We start from the raw sequence: 21,022 nt of genomic DNA, 5'->3' as shown, positions 1-21,022 counted from the left end.
GACTTATGAGGAGAGGCTGGGGGAACTGGGATTGTTTAGTCTGCAGAAGAGAAGAATGAGGGGGGATTTGATAGCTGCTTTCAACTACCTGAGAGGTGGTTCCAGAGAGGATGGTTCTAGACTATTCTCAGTGGTAGAAGAGGACAGGACAAGGAGTAATGGTCTCAAGTTGCAGTGGGGGAGGTTTAGGTTGGATATTAGGAAAAACTTTTTCACTAGGAGGGTGGTGAAACACTGGAATGCGTTGCCTAGGGAGGTGGTAGAATCTCCTTCCTTAGAAGTTTTTAAGGTCAGGCTTGACAAAGCCCTGGCTGGGATGATTTAATTGGGGATTGGTCCTGCTCTGAGCAGGGGGTTGGACTAGATGACCTCCTGAGGTCCCTTCCAACCCTGATATTCTATGATTCTATAGCCACTAGTTTTCAAAATTTACTATCTTTATTAGTGTGTTTATTACTTTATTTCAGAGAAGACACTTTGATGTAAGTGGTTTGAGAAAATAAAAATAATGAGAAGATTGTTTTGACAAGAGGCTTGATTGCAAGTGTAGCAATCCCACCACATTTCAGACAGAACAATTTTGATTCCTCAAACTGGGAATTTCAACAACCCATCTGCAGTGAGTTTCCATATCTCACATAAACAAGACAAAGAGATTGCTTGTCAAAACAGAACATAAACCCCAAGCAGGAAGGGACTGAAGTCCTTTTGGTGCTGCTGGGCTGCCAGACATCATAAGCACATTGACTGGTAATTGCAAGACTTGGCAGTAAAAAGGAAAATAAAAGTTGAATTACTCTTTCTTCCCTGAATGTGCATTTTTTTTACTTTACCACCTTGCCCAGTTCTTGTTATCTTGTTCATCTTACCAAGCCTAATTAATAATGTCAGATGGCAACATATAAACCCACAAGGAGCAATTGATAAATTTCAGAGCAGATGGGATGCAGTGTTGGATTGTTTTTCACTTCTGGAATCCATGTGGTTTACGAAAGAGAAAGATGAAAGATCAATAGGTAAAAAACTCAGAAGACCCTTGATTTTGCCATAAGAAAACTCAAAACTACTGAAATTAGGAGTTGTCACCTCTATAAAATGTGTCAAAGAGCTCTTGAGCAGCAGTTATTTCTAGGCTGCAGGACTAAGATTTGCTTGAGAATTTGTTTGATTCTCTATCCCAGCCTTGCATTCGTATCAAATCATTGACTTTTTAAAGACCCATCTTTTTGTAGATGCTACAAGGTCCTTTTAAAAACAAACACCATTTAATTGACATTATGCACTCAGTGCATATTGATCTTTTTAAAACATCCCCTTTCTATTCAGGGTCAAGAGCAACACTGTAGAGAATCTCAAATAAAACAAAATAAAATAAAAAATAAAATAAAATAAAAGAAGCACTTATTAAAATGGAGGTGGAAAGCACATGAATGGAGGATCAATTTTTTGAGCCACCTACAATAAGAACGAACCTGGCTGGTGCAGTGAGCGTCATTAGTGGGCTAGGATTGTTGCTATTCAGCTTTATCACTGGTTCATTATTCAGGCTGGTCCCCTTGAACAGGTTACTCAAGCCAGCCACTTTTCCTTTCTGGATGGCTCGTAAGGATTGCCGTCGATATTCATCCCGGGCCCTGCGTGCTTTGTGGCTCCTTTCCTCATCTGCAGCCTTTGAGCGGCGCACTGGGTGGGGAAGAAAGAGTCATTTGTGTTTTAGACATATATATATGGCTCTTTACCCTTTTCTTTATAGAACAATTATCTACATTCATTCCTCTCTATTACCTGATTTTAAAAATATTCAGATTCCAACACACAAAATGCCATCAAAGGATTGAATAATGGTTTGGCTAATGTCCTTTGCAGTTGTGTAAGATAAAGGAAATCTAAACTCTTATTTCAGGTCTTAAATTCACCACCGCCAGGGCTGGGCAGGAATTAATGCTCTTAATTCCAAAACTACATAGTATATTAGGCATGTGTCACGGAATCACCGCGCCAATTCTCTGAAACTACTCCATACAAAGCCAGTCAGGACTCTGGTGTAGCATGCCTCATCTCTCTGAGCATACTGTCTCCAGAGCAATAACCTTACACAACTTTGACCTTCCTGGGTCTGACCTCGGAGCATTCAGCATCCCCTTCCACACCGTGTGCTTCCCGCAGCAAGTCTGCCCAGGTGGGACTACTGGAGAAGCCAGAGGGCCCTGCACCCCAACACCTCAGCCAGTAGTGACTCTCAGCCAGCGTGTAAAACAGACGGGTTTATTAGTTGACAGGAACATAGCATAGAACAGAGCTTGCTATCACAGAAATCAGTGACTTTCAGCCAAGTCCATCTTGGGGACTCCTGGGCCAGACAGCCTAGACTCCCCCTCTTCCAGTCCCCTCCACAAGCAGACTGCCAAGCTAACAGCGATCCGACCTCTGACACCCCCCCATCCCGTTGCTCCTCCTCCTTCTCTTTGTCCTGCTTCCCAGGCAAAAGGTGTCACCTGGTCGCGCCTCCCTCCTGGGTCTCAGGTTACATAGGTGCGGACAGCTGGGCAACCTCACCTGCCCCAAGTGCCTCAGCAAAAAATCACAGACCCAATTCCCACCACCAAAATATTGGTGCAGTACACCGGGAAATGGAGGTACACACAGTATTAATATAGGACAGTAAGACTCACATGCAACAAACATAAAAAGATGAATAAAACCCCACTTCGTCACAGCATGTCATAGGGATGCATGCCTCTGAGGCATCAGGTATGGACCCACAGTTGGGGAAAGCTTGCCAGACTTGGACACTGAGACACAAGTGGTCCAATCTCACTTCTTTTGAGAATGGGTAGAATACAGGTTAATAGCAATAAACCATTACAGGGCATGCATTTGATGCCTGCTTGGGCTGCATTATGAGACACTCAGTCTTTGGCTTCATTACTTCAGCCACCAATGCCCTGTTCAAGCAAAACACTGAAGCACATGCTTAATTTCAGCATATGACCAGCTGGATTCAATGGGATTATTCACCTGGTTAAACACACGATTAAGTGCTTTGTTGGATCAGAGCTCAACGGCATACTGTGAGAACTAATGCTCTTAGATTACGGCTCCTTAAATTAAAATATTCCTTAGAAGAATATAAAAATAATTTCTTGGATATATGCAGGGTATCTTTCCACTATGGAAAACAGTTCTTAGGAGAAGGATCACCAAGAACACTAGGCTAAAGTTTATGAACACCCTTTCCCTACCGTTTTGAGTATATTAATATTTTTCTTTTTTAAAAATAAGTTCCCTGGGTTACTTTGATCACTTCTCCAGCCCCAAGTGCTACGCTGCCCTTTCACCATCTGTGTGAGTCCCAGCTGCCAGTCACTTTCAACACACTTGGTGATAAAAACTAAATTTGGAATAAAGAATGCTTCCAATTGTGGGGTTTTTGTTTGACTGTTTTTCCTCTGTCTCACTCCCCCACCCCACTTTTTAAAAATAGAAAATGGGTTAAAAGTGACAGAATGGACATTGGGCACCTTGTGCTTTGGAAAAGCAGTATAAAATGTGAGTCTCAACAACTCAAGAACCAAGCTCTGTAGTAGGGATTGTAAGGGTATGTCTACACTGCATTGTACACCCGGATCTGTGGCACCTGGGCTTGTGGACTTGGTATTTCCAAGCCTACGCCTGAGCATCCACCCAACATTGTAAAACTTGATTTACTATTGCTGGACCCGGGTCTCATAGCCATGCTATTGCACCCATATTGCACTATGCAGACCTTCTGACCTGGGTCTAGCAGCTTGATCTGCACTCACACTGCAAAATGACAGGGCTTGGACCACAGTTTCAGTGGGACTCAGGTTCTGACCTACCACCCGTGAGCAGGGCCCTAGGACCTGGGTTCTGAGTGCTTATTGATCTGGGTCAGACTGATTTACATGAGGACAGACAGAGAGGTTGTGCTCAAACTGGAGTCAGACCTGGGCTTTGCAGGCAGTATAGACATACCCTAACAGAGTCCTATTCTCTGTGGATTGTCACAGAGGGGACATGTAACCAGAGCAGGATGAACAACAGATTTTTTTAATTCAGTGGCAATTTTGAAGTAAAAAAAAATTCATTTCCAGGTTGAATAAAGTGTTTTGTTTCAGCAAAATCTAAACTTTTGGCTTCAATGTCTACCATTTTAATAGGTTGTGAATTTTAAAACAATATGGACATTTTGAAACAAAAGTTTGTCTCAGATAAAAAACTGAAATGTTTCATTTTGAAAATGTCTAAACGTTTAGATTCTTTCTGATCGTCTCCCTCAAAATGAACAACTCAGCACAACCGACAAGTTCACAAAATGATTTAGTGTTACTGAATCTGCATTTTTCACTGAAAAAAAAGGTGGGCCGCACTAGCATATAAAATAGGCATATCCATAATCTGGAATGATGAGGCTGCTATCCTTGACTGAGCCACCAGAGGTGAGACATCCATGAGTGGAGCCTCCTAGGCACTCTTCATTTCGAATTTGTGTATTCAAAAAGGTCAGAGTTAAGAATTTCACAGCTGTTTCATCACCATTCAACTACTGGGATAGTCCCATAAAGCAGAAGCTATTACCACCATCACTAGCGTGAGGTTAAATCAGTTACCTGCCCAAGATGAGAATGTTTCCAAAAATTATGAGAGCCTAGAAACAAAAAGGTATAATGGAAATGTTTTTGTTACCTTAACAATAGAGGATATTAACTGTGTCCACTATAAATCTAAATATTTTTATTCTTATCACACCTTTCTCTCATAGGTTTCAGAGTAGCAGCCCTGTTAGTCTGTATTCGCAAAAAGGAAAGGAGTACTTGTGGCACCTTAGAGACAAACAAATTTATTTGAGCATAAGTAGCCCACGAAAGCTTATGCTCAAATAAATTTGTTAGTCTCTAAGGTGCCACAAGTACTCCTTTCCTTTCTCTCATAGTACTTTTCAGTGGGTGCTAGTCCTATTGTCCGCAATATATCGTTCACTTACTCTTAAGAAAAAGTGTTCTCCCATCAAAAGAATAGAGAAGCAATACCCTTTCTGCCACTGCAATGCACAGTATACATATATTTGTTCTAACTCCAAGAGCCCTCTTCTAAGCCAGGGTACTCATGGCAGGATTGATAATTGCTACTGGAGGCAATAGCTTGATTCTTCAATATTTGTTTCGCTGGATGTTAAGGGTTTGTTTTGTACTGGAATAATTTGCCTGCCTAAAGATATTTATGTCTCAAAAAACATCAAAATGGGGCTCGAGGCACTAAAAAAAAAGTGAGTTGATAAATGAATACTCACTGTGCAGTTCTTAGCTCATACAAGATTTTTGAAAAGCAAGGAAGGCTCTGAATGTGTAGTACATAGTTGTGTATGCACCACATACACTGCCTCTCTCCCTCCTCAGTGATACCTGTGACTGGCAATGCATGCATGCAGGTATTCTGCTAGACAGCCACATTTCATGAGGCTGCTTGTATGCTTCTGGTTTTCACTCTTGAGGTGAAATAAGCATAAGTATATATTGATTTATGTGAATTATGGAAACACTCAGTTGAGCCAGGAAATAATAAAAGAAAGAGCAGACCTTACAAGAAAATCTATAAGCAAACAAGGGACTAACAAATGTCCACAAACTTTGGAGCTTTAGTAACATCAAAGGCTAAGGGGTGTGCTAGAGTGGAAGCAAATAAAGAGATTGGATTTAATAATTGGATTCTTTTTCTCCAAGAAAAAGAATCCGGTTTCAGTTTGGTGTTTTTATCTATACACTTGGTAGAATTACAGTTTGGGTAAATACGTTGGGTCTATCTAAAAATTCACCCTGAATTTTCAGCTGGGTGGAGTACTGAACTACTGCATACTATGGAAAACAGAGAAACAGTTTTCACTGTTCACCTTACAGGTGAAGTGATTCTTATATGTAATTTGAGTGGGTCAATGGTATTACCTGGAAAGATTTTCTGTTTTATCTTTAAGAATATGAGGCACAAAACCCTGGTTGCTCTAAATATGGTCATTGTCTTTGTAACAATGCCATCAGCAGCAATGAAGATAAGTCTTAAGTGTAATGCTGCATGGTAAGTAAATAATGTTAGAGAACAGTCATCATTTGTCACAGCTGTATCACAGCCAGAACCAGAGTTCTGAATACAGTAAAGAATCTTGAGTTCTCTAGGATCCACTGGTATAGATATATTGGACTTCCCTGGATAGCCTGCCTATATCTAAGAAGGGGGAGAATGGCAAGAAAAAAAAAGCAAAAGCACCTACATGCTCCATTTCACTCAGCCATCGACAAGTACTTCAACAGAGACATGGTTAGGTGTCTACAATCCGTGCTTTGGTTAATGCTTGTGTATTGGTAGGGGCCAGTAACCTAAACTACATTTTCCTGTTCAATATAAAGATATTGTGACACTTTTACCATGTAGGGAGTCGCCCTGTGTATGAAGAGTGGCATTCTTAGGAACGGTGTAACATTAACATTCACAAGTCTTTTCCAGAGTAACTTTGGTCTCTGACTAACAACCCTTCCTCCCTCTTATATTTTATCACATATATACATAGTGATACCTGGGCTGAATTGTGTCTTTTTGCGTTTTACAATTGTCCTCACTCCAGATTCCTTTACAGAAGTAACAGAAAAACCATACAATAATACATATGGACTTGCAGGGCCTCTTACTGAACATTCTGTCAGTAAGAAAAGAGCACAGTTTTCCCTGTCTCACTTCTCAGAATTAGACAGGATTTAAGCCTCCCAACACCCACAGATCCCTGAAAAAGCTGACGGAGGCTCTATATTTTTATAATGGCTGCAGGAGCTGTGCTGTCATGTTGTCCCCAGCTTCCACTGACCTCCCTCTAGGGAATCCACCGAGGGGGAGTGGGAACTCATAGGAGTTAACAATCCAAGGTCAGTAGCATTAAATTTATTCCTGGAATACCCAGGGCCGGTGAGGGGAAATGAAAGGGTGGGGAGAGGCCATCCATGGTCCCCTCTCCGTAGCTAGCTCACTCAAGGCAGTCAGCAGGATCATGCAAGTCATGCGGTTGGTCCTCATCTTGCTGTGCCTTTCTGTGCACTCAGAATGCAACTCACAGAAGCATAAGGGTGCATTTGGCCCTGTATCTCTAATACTTCTTGTTTCCTTGTCCTTGCCATAAGGCTGGGTAACTAAATCCTTATTCTCAGTGCCCTACCTCACTATGTCTCTTCTCCAGCTCTTTATGCTGATGCTGGGGTCAAGACCAGCACAGATATTGTCATGCTGAGTGCCTATACAGGCAGCAGCTACAATCTCTGCACTACTTGTTATTTTTCAGAACACATTGTAGCCTTCCATCTCCTATCCTGTCAATAAGAAGGCAGAAGGAGCTTGGACGTCTGGTATTATTCATTGTATGAATGAATTATTTTTCCTGTTTGACTGCCTGAAGATATTCTGTGCTACAGGTCGTGTATTTTTAACACCTCACTGCCACTGGGCATAAAATCATCCAAGGTCAGACTAAAGGATCTCTTCTGGCCTTACAATCTATGAGTCACGAGCATAGGTTGGCCTCTCTCTAAGTATTCACCTGGCCCTGTGAAGATGCACACACACCATCAGTGCACCCCATTGTGTTATGGTGCAATCTGTGCAGGGCTTTTCTCCTCCAGTACCCCCGCAGGCCATCTGTCTTCATACACCAGTCAGCCTTCCAGCTGAGAAACAGGCAGCCCAGATCCCTTCCAAGGTAACAAAATGCCCAACTGTACATCCAAATAAATATCTAAACCAAAAATTAGTCCACCCCTCTTGGACTGCATGAAGCCCTCTGCTTTTTAGCCCCTACTCCTGAGCCCTACAGAGCTTCTCGGATGCAGCTTTCTCCCAGCAGGTTTTCCCTACTGCCTCCCCTCCTTGGGAACTCTGGCAGCTTCCCTTTGGGATCTTCCTGCTACTTACAGGTCTTCTCTCAGCCCCCAAGCCATAGCCAGCTGGCTCCTTCTGTGACTCTTCCAGCCTACCCTCCCCAGGCCCTTCCCAGAGAAATAACTCCCCTTGTTTGTCTCTTCTGGGTCTCCTCCTAGCCTGAGCTCTGTTTAAATAATCCTCCGTCTGATCTGCTGCAGCTGGCTTCAGACATTATAATTACATCTCCATCACACACAGCTGGAAGATAGCTGTCTGGCTAAAGGTAAGGCTGAGCATAGCTTGCCTTACAGGGCCTGCCAGCCTGTGACAGACCCTTATCACCATAGTACCTAAGCCCCTCTCCATTATTAATGGATGTTATCCTATCTTCCCTGTGAAGCAGGGAAATATTATCCCTATTTTACAAATTGGGAACTGAGGCAACAGTGTAGATTTGCTAAGGTCACACACGAACCTGTGGCTGAGCCAGGAATTAAACCCCCACCTCAGGAGTCTGAGTCCAAGTTCACCACCCTATCCTCATCCTTCCTATTAGGTTATAGTATTGCCAGAAGCAAGGGAGGGCACATTCTCCTTCAACTCAGGTGTGATGGACCAGTGAGAAGAATCTGCTCTAGGATTACCATATTTCAAGTTCCCAAACAGAGGACACTGCTGAGGGATGGTGGGGAAGGAGTTGGGTAGCTGGAAGGGAATGTGTGTACTGGGAAGGTGTATTTGGAGGGGGTACAGTTGGGAGAATCTGGAGGGGGTATTTGGAGGGAGTTGGAGGGGGTACCTGCAGCCTCACACTCAAGGTGGGGAGCAGTATCATGTTTCCTGTCACAGTGGCAGGACAGCTAGCGCAGGCCAGGGACACAGTGCCAGCCCATCAGTCAGTCCTCCCTGAAGGCCTCTCCCTCATCGCAGGGTGGGGAGTTGGGACTTGGCCCTGTCACCCCTCCTAGTCAGGCTCTGAGGCCCTGCAGCGGGCCACGCCAGGATGGGTGAGATCCAGCAGTCAGGGCCGCCCCTAGGGGGGTGTGGTGACCAGGACATAGGCTCCGAGTTTCTAATCTGCTGTAGGGGACTCCCCCTGGCTCTGCCCAGGACGCTCCCCTACTCCTTCCCTTCTTCCAAGGCCCCACCCCGCCTCTTCCCACCCCTGCTCCACCTCTTCCCCGCCCCCTCCCCCAAGCACACTTCGCCCGCCCTCCCTCCTCTCCCCTCCCCCCAGCATCTCCTGACACCCCAAAACATCTAATCTGTGGCAGGTACTGAGGGGGGGGCACACTGATTAGGTGGAGGGGGACGTTCTGGTAGGGGGGTTCCTCTTCGCCCCCTCCCCCCGTCCGCCTGCTGCTCGCCTCCACATTCGCCTCATCGCCCCGCTCACCCCGCCTTCCACCTTACCTCCCTGCTCGCGGTGCCCCCCAGAGCGGATGGGTTGGCTTTGCCGGCAGTTGTGGATGCAGGGGAAGGACCAATCGGAATGTGGAGATGGCTTTTTCTGAGCTGCATCATCTGCTCCGCAAAAATCCCCAACATTTCCTCTTATTTGAAAAATCCACCCAACGGAGGGCAGAGGATCAAAAAAAAAAAAAGGTCATGTCCAGGAAAACCCAGTGAGCTGTAGCTCACAAAAGCTAATGCTCTAATAAATTTGTTAGTCTCTAAGGTGCCACAAGTCCTCCTTTTCGTTTTGCAGATACAGACGGCTGCTACTCTGAAACTAATCTACACAGTTTGTAAGAGTGAGACCAACCAGCCTGGAACCTTGGAACAGCGGAGCTTCTGAATCTGGGCTGAGATTTGATTTGGCCTTAGTTATTCTGGATCACTTTACCAGTCCCTACACTTTTCTAAACATGCCAAAGTTATCTTTTTACTGAAAGTAGAGTACTGCCTTTTATATTTCCATGTAGACTCAGGAAAATCCCTCTTTGCAGTTCTGACAGGATTCTAACTCTAGATCTTTTAATACAGATGTGGATTAATTCATGTAGTGCTGGGACTGAATGAGTCACATCATTTGCGAAAGATTAGGGGCTCTCCATTTTTTATGGTCTATTTTGTGCTTTTGAAGCACTATGACTCACAGCTGGAGCAGGATGAATTCTACAAAAAAATGTGCCATGAATATGCATCCCAATTTTAAAAGCTTTTGCTTCAGCTGTGCCCTCGTTAATAATTCTTAGTCTGTAGCTTGTTTACGAGTAGTTCATAATGACTATTTAATATTCAAATTCAAAATTCAACATTTTGAGTGCACGTATAAGTCACATGGTATGTTTCTGTTCCCCTGTTGGAAATTGACTTCCCATAAATATTCTGCAGTATGGCTCCTGGTCAACAATCTGCTTATGTTAAAGCTGTAAAGCTATTCAACAAAACACTCTGAGGCCCACTGAAATCAACGAGCCTCAAGCACATACTTCAAATTAAGCATGTGCTTAAATGCGTTGCTGAATAGGAGCCTATTTGCTTAAAAATCATTCTTTTAGCAAAAATTCCTGCCAATAAAAGCGTTCACTTGAATTTTTATGGAAAGCAAACACAAAGAAGGTGTGTTCACACAATCTAAGCAAATTCCTTTAAAAATTCAAACAAAAATGTACAGACTTTTTGCAGTAGTCACTCCGCTCTCATTAATAATACTGTTCACATTGGAGATCATAGAGTCATAGAATCATAGAATATCAGGGTTGGAAGGGACCTCAGGAGGTCATCTAGTCCAACCCCCTGCTCAGAGCAGGACCAATCCCCAATTAAATCATCCCAGCCAGGGCTTTGTCAAGCCTGACCTTAAAAACTTCTAAGGAAGGAGATTCTACCACCTCCCTAGGCAACGCATTCCAGTGTTTCACCACCCTCCTAGTGAAAAAGTTTTTCCTAATATCCAACCTAAACCTCCCCCACTGCAACTTGAGACCATTACTCCTTGTCCTGTCCTCTTCTACCACTGAGAATAGTCTAGAACCATCCTCTCTGGAACCACCTCTCAGGTAGTTGAAAGCAGCTATCAAATCCCCCCTCATTCTTCTCTTCTGCAGACTAAACAATCCCAGTTCCCTCAGCCTCTCCTCCTAAGTCATGTGTTCCAGACCCCTAATTATTTTTGTTGCCCTTCGCTGGACTCTCTCCAATTTATCCACATCCTTGTAGTGTGGGGCCCAAAACTGGACACAGTACTCCAGATGAGGCCTCACCAATGCCGAATAGAGGGGGACGATCACGTCGCTTGATCTGCTCGCTATGCCCCTACTTATACATCCCAAAATGCCACTGGCCTTCTTGGCAACAAGGGCACACATATGATTCTATGATACTATGATTCTATGTTAGAGTTGGGATAATAAACGGAGCGATGGTTTTCTCTAAATAAATGGATTCAGTTCTCAGATAAATGGAACTGGTCAAACAGTGTTTGATTAACATAGTACTCAGTAAATTTTGCTGTTTTCCATCAAATAATCTATTCCACGAATATATTTTTGTAGTATTCAATCCCACTTATAGGTATTAAACAATTTTTCCAGTGGTATTTTACAAGCCCTTTGTTTGCAACTTTGCAACAAGCACAGATCACTATAGAGACTGGAACATACTACTACTCATGAATGCTTTGAGAATCTATTACATGGATTTTAACATGGTTAGAAAAAAAGTTAGGCCATGTATAGATAGATACTCATCTCCCAGACTAACTCCACTTCTTCTCAGTCTCATGCTATTATTAGCCATTACAAGCACACTGAAATATGGACTTCTTGGTTCACTCTTTTCCACTAATCTTATTCACATTATTCCATTAATACACTATTCTGCTAATACAAGTATACAAGGGTATAAGTGTATCAACTCACAACTATCTCTCCAAGACATTCCTATCATATGTCCATCATGTGAAATCTAAATGTATAATGACATTTACAATGTCATTTTTTTACAGTGGCAATTACTCAAGATATTCCACACTAGATATTTAGTTATTAAAAAGCACTAAAAATATGTATTTCAATTAACTATAGCAAAGTGACATTACAGAAGTTCTAAGGGCTTTTATTGTTATTTGGCACAATCAAGTGAACTGAAGTGAACAGAAACTAAAATTAGCAACCCTTAGTCTATGCCTATTGCTTTGGCAATAAACAGCTGAGAAATAATGTGATGATGAGAGATGAATCCTCATTCCTTTCTAAATTCCATCTACTAAATAAATTAGTGGTGTCATCAATATCATTGCTACATTTGCCCTCCACAACAGATGCACTAGCGCTGCTGCTCCTCTTCAGCTGTGACCCCTGCTGCTGCTGAGTGCAGGGGGCTGACTTCAAGAAGATAAGACAGGATGGAACCTGGCCTAGCTCCTAATGCGTAATGCGGCTTCAACAGCAGGTGCAGAATGGCAAAGATGCTAATGCTGCATCTGACAGTGCCTCCTTTGCGTAGGCATGTGCTTATTTATTTATTTAGTATTTAGGACAGAGGCCAAACACAGTTATTGCAAGCCTAACAATACTGTAAACTTTTGCCACAATGTTGCAATGGGGAGCCTAAAGCCTGAACAGAAAGAACCATCTCAAAAGTGGAGAGAGGCATTCAGGAACAAATTTTGAATTTGAAGGCATGGTGGCATTACACTCCTTTAGATTTCCTTAGACCTACTTTCACGTATGCGTTCTAAATGCTCCTGTTAGTTACTTTTCTTGCTACGCTCCCCTCTTCCAGCCCTCCCCATGTGAGTTACACTAACTTAGACCTGTTTAGACTCAGTGGACCTGACTTTCCTATCAACAACAGAAGGAGCAACCTCATTGACTTTAACGGACTTACACCAGCATGAAACTGGTGTGTGAGGTAAATCAAGCCCAGTGGGACAAACTTAGAAGTGAAGTGAGAGGTATGGGTGTAAGATACTCATTAGCATGTGGCTGTGATGCTAAGTAAGTTGAAGAGAGTCTATGGAGGACTAGAGGGCATCCAAGTTTGTGAGCATACAGTTTCAGGATAAGAGAAGACAGTGCAAGTTACACTAATTTAGACTCCCTCTAAAGACTTGCCTGTGCTACAAAAATAAGCTCTTGCAGACAATGTGCATCAGAAAATGATGCAATCAAAGCAGTGTTGACTGGCCACAATTTAAGTGCAGACTAGGAAAACCTGTGTTCAGAACCATTTTGGAAACCCTGGCTGGAACCTGCTTCCTTTTTTACCCTGTTCCTCAATTTTCCCTCTTCTCCTACCATAGTCCCTATACTGCAGCATTCATTCATTTTATTATTTTAAAAACAGAACAAATTCAACACAGTAAAATTTGTAGTATTTTGTTTTGTTGCCAATTTCTATATGCAATATTTTTCTTTTGACACTAGTCTGAGAAATTTCCCCTGTTTCTGTATTCACCATCTGAGTGGGCTGCTGAAATACCAACCTCTAGGCCAGACTGTCATAGGGTTGCCAAGCATCTGGTTTTCGAACAGAACCCCCAGTTGAAAAGGGACCCTGGCGACTCCACTCAGCCCCATTGACCAGGCCACTAAACGTATGGTTGGCCACAGCACCAGCAGGGCAGGCAGACTCCGTGCAGCTCCCGGGAAGTGGCAGGCATATCCAGCTGACTACTAGGGGGAGAGATGGCTGGAGGGGTGGCCAGGGTGGCTCCGCATGCTGCCCCAGGCACCACCACAAGCCCTGGCTCCACAGCTTCCATTGGCCAGAAACCACAGTCAATCAGAGCTGCAGGGGTGGTGGTGCCTGCCGACGGGGGTGAGGCATGCAGAGTCCTCAGGCTGCCCTTCCACATAGGAGCCAGAGGGATATTTTTCCGCTTCCTGGGAGCTGCCTGAGGTCAGTGTCGCCTGGAGCCCACACCCCAAGACCCCTTCAGTGTCCCAACCCCCTCCCCCAGCTCAGAACCCCCTCCTGCACCCAAACTCCCTCCCAGAGCCCGCAACCCAACCCTCTACCCCAGCCCTGAGCCCCCTCCCACACTCTGAACCTCTGGGTCCCAGCCTGGAGCCCCCTCCTGCACCCAAACCCCCTAATACCTTGCCTCACCCCAGAGCCTGCATCCCCAGCTGGAACCCTCACGCCCTCCTGTACCCTCAACCCCCTGCCCCAGCCCAGTGAAAATGAGCAAGTGAGCGAGGGTGGGGGACAGCAAGCAAGGAAGGGAGGGGAGATGGAGTGGGGGCGGGGCCTTGGAGAAGGGGCGGGGCAAGAGTGTTTGCTTTTCTGCAGTTAGAAAGTTGGCAACCCTAGACTGTCAGTTGGTGTAAACTGAAATAGTCCTGTTCATTCAAAAGTGAAATGCTCTCTCCCCTGCTCCTCACCAAATCCCTTAGAGACCTGGAGTACAAAAGGATATCTTTTACCTTTTCAAATGAACAGAATCCTGGATTTAAATAATTTAACAGGGATTTTTTTTTCATTGAAAATTTAATCTGTAGAGTATTTATTCTGTCAAAATAGATGGCAGCCAGCTACCATATTGGATAATGCCAGCAGTGTATCTTAAATATAAAATTAATTTTCTACCTAATAACTTAGTCTCTCATGAATGGCAGGAAACAGGACTTTGGTAATCAGTCTTCAAGAACTCCTGCAGTGAATGAATAAAACTACAAACAAAAAAACAAAAAAATGCACCACATATTTTGAGGTATTTTTTACTGTTATTGGTTTTCCTTTACTCTTAACATATATAAATTAGCAATACTACAGCATGCTACCTCTGTAGCTTTGCTTTCCCTACTTCATGAGTTACTTAATTATCTCAGACAACACTTAGCTTTGACCCAGATAAAGGTCACTTTCAGTGCTTACTTTATTAATCTTTATTATACACAATTAGCTCAATGTCGCTGTTTGAGTTCAAACCTTCTAAATATTTCTTCCTCTTTTTGTGTTGAGTAATCAAATCAATGTAGGTGAGCGGGTATAAAGTACATTCTTCCCTCAATACAAATGTGTAATTCTTCTCATTAATGGGAAGGTCACACATTTAAAGGGGAACAGTATATCTCAGAGTTATTACTATATAACAGAGACAGCTAACCATATTTTATTCCCTGTAACCTGTTAAGACCGCCCTTATACAAAACTACTGGGAACCTTATATACAGTACGTACAGTCACATATAGGTTGTGTCCTCTACATGGCTATAGCTGAACACAAGCTACTCTTGTGTTTCTAAATTTTTGTCAGTCACACTGATGATATTTATAAAAAATTTCAGTGTGGCTAGGAACCAAGCTGAAAAATGTTGATATTATAGCAACGTCATAAAAGATCTATTCTAGTATTTAAAACAATCCTTTGAAGTCAATGGAAATTTGCCAGAGTAAGGACATCAGGGTTTTGCCCTACTAGCTTGTACGAAATTCTTAAAATAGCCATATTAGAATAAATACCCAGACAACAACAACTTTTGTCTATTCAAAGCTGAATCCTCTAGTATAAGATGTTCAAATACAGATGGCCAGAATTTTTTTTCCATCAGACATTACAAAAAATTCAAATTGTTTTCTATGGTGCTATCTTCACGAGGTAGCTTCCACTGCAGAAAATGAATGATGATGCAACCTTTTGCAGAAAGAAACATGAAATTGGCAAAGTGACTGAAATTTGCAACGTAAGGACAAATTGGCTGCTTGCAGCAAAATTGTGTGCAATTTTGTACTGCGCAAGGTAGAAAAATCACTAATGCATTTTTTTACTTGAGGCATTTTGGAAAGCTAGATGTAGAATCTACCTCTTAAAAGACAAGTCTGCCTAGAAAGAAATGCTTCTTTCCATGGTTGTTTAAAGAGCAGCTTCCCCTCTCACATTACTGTTTCTTGTGGGTTCTATGGTTCCAAGTGGTACTTTACACATGCTTAGCTAAGATTTGTGCATATTTCATATTCATTCATCGATTAAGTTTACTCACACTGTTCTTTCCACTCCTCATCCTCATGTTCATTATGTTGGCTGTGCTGTTGAGCTTGCTTGAGGCTCAAGTACAACTCTTTTGCTCTAAGTTCCTCCTGCTGTCGTATCTGTTCTTCACCTCTTTGCCTCTCTTCTTCCTCTCTTTTCTTAAAAAAAAAGGAAAAGGAAAAAAAAAACAGAGAGTAAGTATAGTCCTGTCATTAGTTCAATTTCCTCTTCCTTCATACACTTCCTGTGTGACCTTTGGCAAATCATTTAGTCTCTTTGTGACTCACTTCCCCAACTATATAATGGGGATAACAACATTTCTTACCTACCAGGGGTTATTGAGAGAATAAATACATGAAAAATTGTGAGTGCCCTCATACTACAGTAATGGGGAACACAGAAGCAGCTACGATAGCTAGATCTTCTGATGTTTATACTGAACACTTGCTGTGTCATGTGACACCTCTACCAATGACACGCTACAAGTTGTATATCTGCAAGCTGTGCTATTGTTTCCATACCATGTGCATCCCCACTGGTGACACAGCTTTAATCCCAAAGATAAGTTATTTGTTCTATTGTAGGATCAGCAGAATTCATTAAACCTGCTATAATCCCTTCACTTATTTTCTTGGTTTCATATCCTGAACAAAATACAGTACCAGTATGGCATGACTGTCAAAGAGACCATATTTTCTAGTCTCCGGTTTCCTGATGGCACTCCCCTCTCCATTGTGCAGAGCAAGCTTTGATGCAGAAGAGAATTGATCCCACAGACTTCAATACAATTGCTCACTCATACAACAGGAGTCCATTCCAATAGGAAAAGCGGACAAGGGACATCCCAGCAATTTGTATTATAATGAAACAAGTGATATTTCCTTTGGGGGCAATACAAACATTTCAACAAGCACTTTGTCACAACTCATTCAGCAGTTCATCCTACGTCACTAAAATGGACCCATACCAAATATGGGTTATTCTAGAATTTTAATACTAGCAAATGTGCATGGGTAATAGGATATCAGGGTGAGTAAAATCCAGTGATTTCTTTCTAAGTGTTTACATTGGATTTTTTCATTTAAATTAGGCTTTTCATAATTTCCTTTAATGGACTGTGCTTGTTCAAGGCTTACGGATGGAATTTTCAAAAGGGCTCTGTGTTGATCTAACTCTGCTCCTTCTAGATGGGATTTTCACAATTAATTTCAATGGGAGCAGAACTAGGCCAACATGGAGTCCTTTTGAAAAATTACAGCCTAAAATGAATGTACGACCACCTGTCCCAAGTGCTAAACTCACTAAAACTCACTGAAGCCATTTAAATAGATGGAACATAATCTGTTACATCTGATCAACATGTTCTGACATGGCACATGAGGAGAAATACTTGGGGAATAGTCTAACTTTTCTACTGATCTGTTTTTGTTCTGTTTGGAGTGGAGAAGGGAAGTGATTTTTGGATGAGATTGTGTGTTTTTAGGATATGTTCGTACACTCTGAACTTTGTAGAAAGATATCGCTTATAAATCTGAAAATAAAAACAATTAATTGTATATCTAGACAATTTTCATCACAGCAGGACACATGACATAACCAGAACAATCCACAGCCTATTAATTAAAAACTATACATATATACAAGTGAATGGAAAGATGTTAGAGTTGGGATAATAAACGGAGCGATGGAGTTCTCTAAAACTCAGAGCTTCCATGTCCATACTCCGCCCATCCCCATTGCAGATGCAGAGTTCCCATGCTGAGATATTAGTTTAGCAACTTGGAAGTCTCTCATCCAACCCAACTTGGCTTACCATAGCTTGTGTGAGAAATCCAACAGGATCCCAGATCAAGTCGGACTAACTGCCCTCATGCTAGGTATTTGTTACTCATCATGATCATCTTCTGATGTCTGTGGCTTATTCTCAGTAGTTATTTTTAAATACCTTTCCTGCCAGCAAATTTCAGTGTTTGCAGTTTGCTATTGTCCCTTCATGTGCTAAAACCTGAAGGAGATGTCTAAGGCAGAAAACACTGCAAGGTTCCCTTCATGGGGCTACGTGCAAATTGTTTCATCAGGTGAGTGGAAGGGAGAGGTTACCTAAGAGAATGAGCCATACATTTTGTCAGAACACATGCTGAGCAATCTTGAGAAGACAGAGCTGCTACGCTTCTGTATCTCAGACCTATCTTGAGTAGGCCAGTTTGCACCACTAAAAGGGGACCATTTTCATTATTTATTTGTATTTTGGTAGTGCCATGGAGCTTTAGTATTAATTTGCTCCATTAATTTCTTCAAAGCATTTTATTGAACATAACCATGTTTCTTTTCAATGGAAATTCAGATACTGTCCACTGAGTCACAAATGGTGCAGTAATAAATTGCTTTAGATCACAGGGCTCATTACATGTTAAGCCTTTGCTACTTTTAGTACACTATATTAGATGAAGGAAAAAGGTGAAGTTATTTGTTTTACACAGGAGTGTCAGAAACCAAAGCCACCCTCCAGCCCAGCTCAGCCACATAGTGCTGGAATCCTAGTGACTATGTGCTGCATGTTTGGCCCCACTTCAACCCAACAGTAAAATATAGTGCATTGCATGATATTATACTGCCACAAGGAGAAAAAAATCAGATGATTTATTTAAATGGACTTAGCTATAGAAACTAAAAGAGCCCAATACGACATGTGAAATGTCCTTCAGATTATCCTATTATGGTATCAGCTGGAGGCCTCAGTCAGGTTTAGAGCTCCATTGGGCTACACACTGTACTACCATAAAGGTAGAGGTGGTCCCTGCCATGAAAAGTTTATTGTGTTGAGAGTAGGGAATATGTAGAAATGCAGAAAAGCAAGATTCAGATCTTAGTCACACTGGTGAAATTTGATAGCAACTCCATTTAAGTAAATGGATTTACTCTGAATGTATATCAATTTAACTGTGATTCCTGGTTGGAATGTGGGATTGGGATACTGGACTTTCTGCTTCAGCTCCTGAGTTTAGCACTGATTTGCTGTGTGGGTTTTGATAAGCGTTCAATACTACAAACATGAACATGCTTAATTTTATACCTGAGAGCAGGCCTAGTCAATGCTCAGTGGTACTATTCACATGGATAAAAGGTAAGAGAAATGTCTGCAAGATCTGGGCTGAAGTTGTCTTAGTCATAGTTTTGTCACCTCTGTCATAATTTAAACATCTGATCCTTGGTTGAAAGGTGCTATACAAGTGCAAGGTGTTATTTATTCATTCATCCATCCAGCATTCCACAAATACAATTTTTGTTACGGTAATATCCTGAAAAAAAGAAGAGCTATTCACACATCTAATCTGGTTCCTAAGAAGCCTGCCTGTCCTATATTTTCTCCTTTCAGGCAGGAGAGAGTCAGGAAAACAGCTGTTGCAGCCATTCCATAAGTGTTGGTCTCACAGCGACAGGTCATTGCACGGCTTGCCACCCATAAGAAGAGTAGCAGCTGACTGGAGGGGGCTTCCATTTGGACATGTAAAACAACCTTGTTTCCAGTTGTTGTCACTTTGGATGGGCTATTACCAGCAGGAGAGTGAGTTTGTGTGTGGGGGGGTGGAGGGTGAGAAAACCTGGATTTGTGCTGGAAATGGCCCAACTTGATGATCACTTTAGATAAGCTATTACCAGCAGTACAGTGGGGTGGGAGGAGGTATTGTTTTATGATCTCTGTATGTATATAAAGTCTTCTGCAGTTTCCACGGTATGCATCCGATGAAGTGAGCTGTAGCTCACGAAAGCTCATGCTCAAATAAATTGGTTAGTCTCTAAGGTGCCACAAGTACTCCTTTTCTTTTTGCGAATACAGACTAAAACGGCTGTTACTCTGAAACTTGTTTCCAGGGATTACATTGTTTTCCTACCCCAGAGCAACTTTTGTTACTCACTTCCTTTGCCACCTTATAAATTGTTTGTGAGTAGGGGAGTATTTTTGCCATTAAGATCTGAGGAACTGATTTTTATTTTATTTTTTTTTAAAGGAGACTCTTCAAAGCAAGCAGTATTAGTGTGTCATTTGTGACCTTTAAGATCTCAGTGAGGGTCAGAAGAAGTCGTAGAGAGCAGGGCTGCTTGGTTGTTCTGAGCTATGGAGCACACTAAAAAGGTATACTTAAGGAAAAATGACTTATTAGAAAGGATGGAGAAACAACAGTATTAGTTTGTCAAGCGTGAATAAACACAGCCAGGTGTCTTGGGTTTCTCAGGCATGGTTTGTGTAGTGGTAGAGCTCTGTCAGCTGGCTGACTAAGTGTTTATGTCCATTGACATTTCAAAGTGATTGAAAAAAGTAAGCAATTTACTAACTGAAAGCAATTATCTTCAGGGGATGGAAAAGTGGAGCAGATACAAGTCTCTACCTTCTGCAACAACTCAGGTACTTTTCCAGATGGTCTGAAAACTTTTAATGGGCCAGATTCTCAGGTGGTGTAAGTGAAGGCATCCCCATTGCTGTCTGTAGTAGAAAGAGAGCCTGAAATATAAGACCTTGTATCAGAAGCCTGTTGTGAGGAGTAAGGCCTGAACTAAAGTAGTGATAAAGCTTTGCTGATGTAAAGCGAAGAAGAAAAGTGAGCAGAAGTCAGGCTCTGCCTGTTTGCAAGCTCACAGAGTCTGGCAAGAGCAGGGCTGATATTGCAGAAACACAACTTCCTATGAGGTGCTAGGCACAGAGCACTCTCGCAAACACATTCCAGAAGGGTGGCATCAGAACACCTTGATACCAACACATTCCCTAAAGATAACAGGAACACTCTGACCCATCCTAAAAATAAGGTCAGAATGACATTGTGATGGATAGAGATGTACAAGGTGATGGTGGTACTGGCTATGTCAGAGGGTGTCAAATAACTACATCGAAGAGCAGTACGTAACTTATTTCCATTGATGTATAAAAGGGAGTCTCAGAGGGAGTGTCCTTGGCTAACCTAGGGGGGAACAGAAAGTCCCCCCATTCACTGAGCTGTGTCCATTGTAATGGGCATACAGGTATTAGTGGTCCTGTAGAGTCTTTGGGATACTAGGACCATGCCTCATTGACAATAAACCTGGCTGGGTGCCTTCGTACCTTAACGGATCTTGTGGTCATCGGGCAGTTTGCTCGAGGTCTGCTGTGACAACTGTCTGCACAGAGCTGGGGCAGCACACAGGGAGAAC

General features: G+C 42.5%; 1 protein-coding gene across 2 annotated transcripts in view; it reads right to left on the bottom strand.

Annotated features, from left to right (window-relative positions):
- The window catches only part of SH2D4B (SH2 domain containing 4B), a 172,798-nt gene that overhangs the window by 48,638 nt on the left and 103,138 nt on the right, over positions 1-21,022 (bottom strand). For both annotated transcript variants that reach the window (XM_048857591.2, XM_048857590.2), the window contains exons 4-5: positions 15,849-15,996; positions 1,473-1,683 (exon numbers count right to left, since the gene is read on the bottom strand). In XM_048857591.2, the coding sequence (XP_048713548.2) occupies positions 1,473-1,683; positions 15,849-15,996 (359 nt within the window). The remainder of the gene's footprint in view (positions 1-1,472; positions 1,684-15,848; positions 15,997-21,022) is intronic.

Source organism: Caretta caretta, chromosome 7 (assembly GCF_965140235.1).
Source record: "Caretta caretta isolate rCarCar2 chromosome 7, rCarCar1.hap1, whole genome shotgun sequence".
In the NCBI taxonomy this organism is placed as follows: domain Eukaryota; kingdom Metazoa; phylum Chordata; order Testudines; family Cheloniidae; genus Caretta; species Caretta caretta.
Note: the sequence above shows the minus strand (reverse complement) of the source record. Positions and strands in the feature narration are given on the sequence as shown.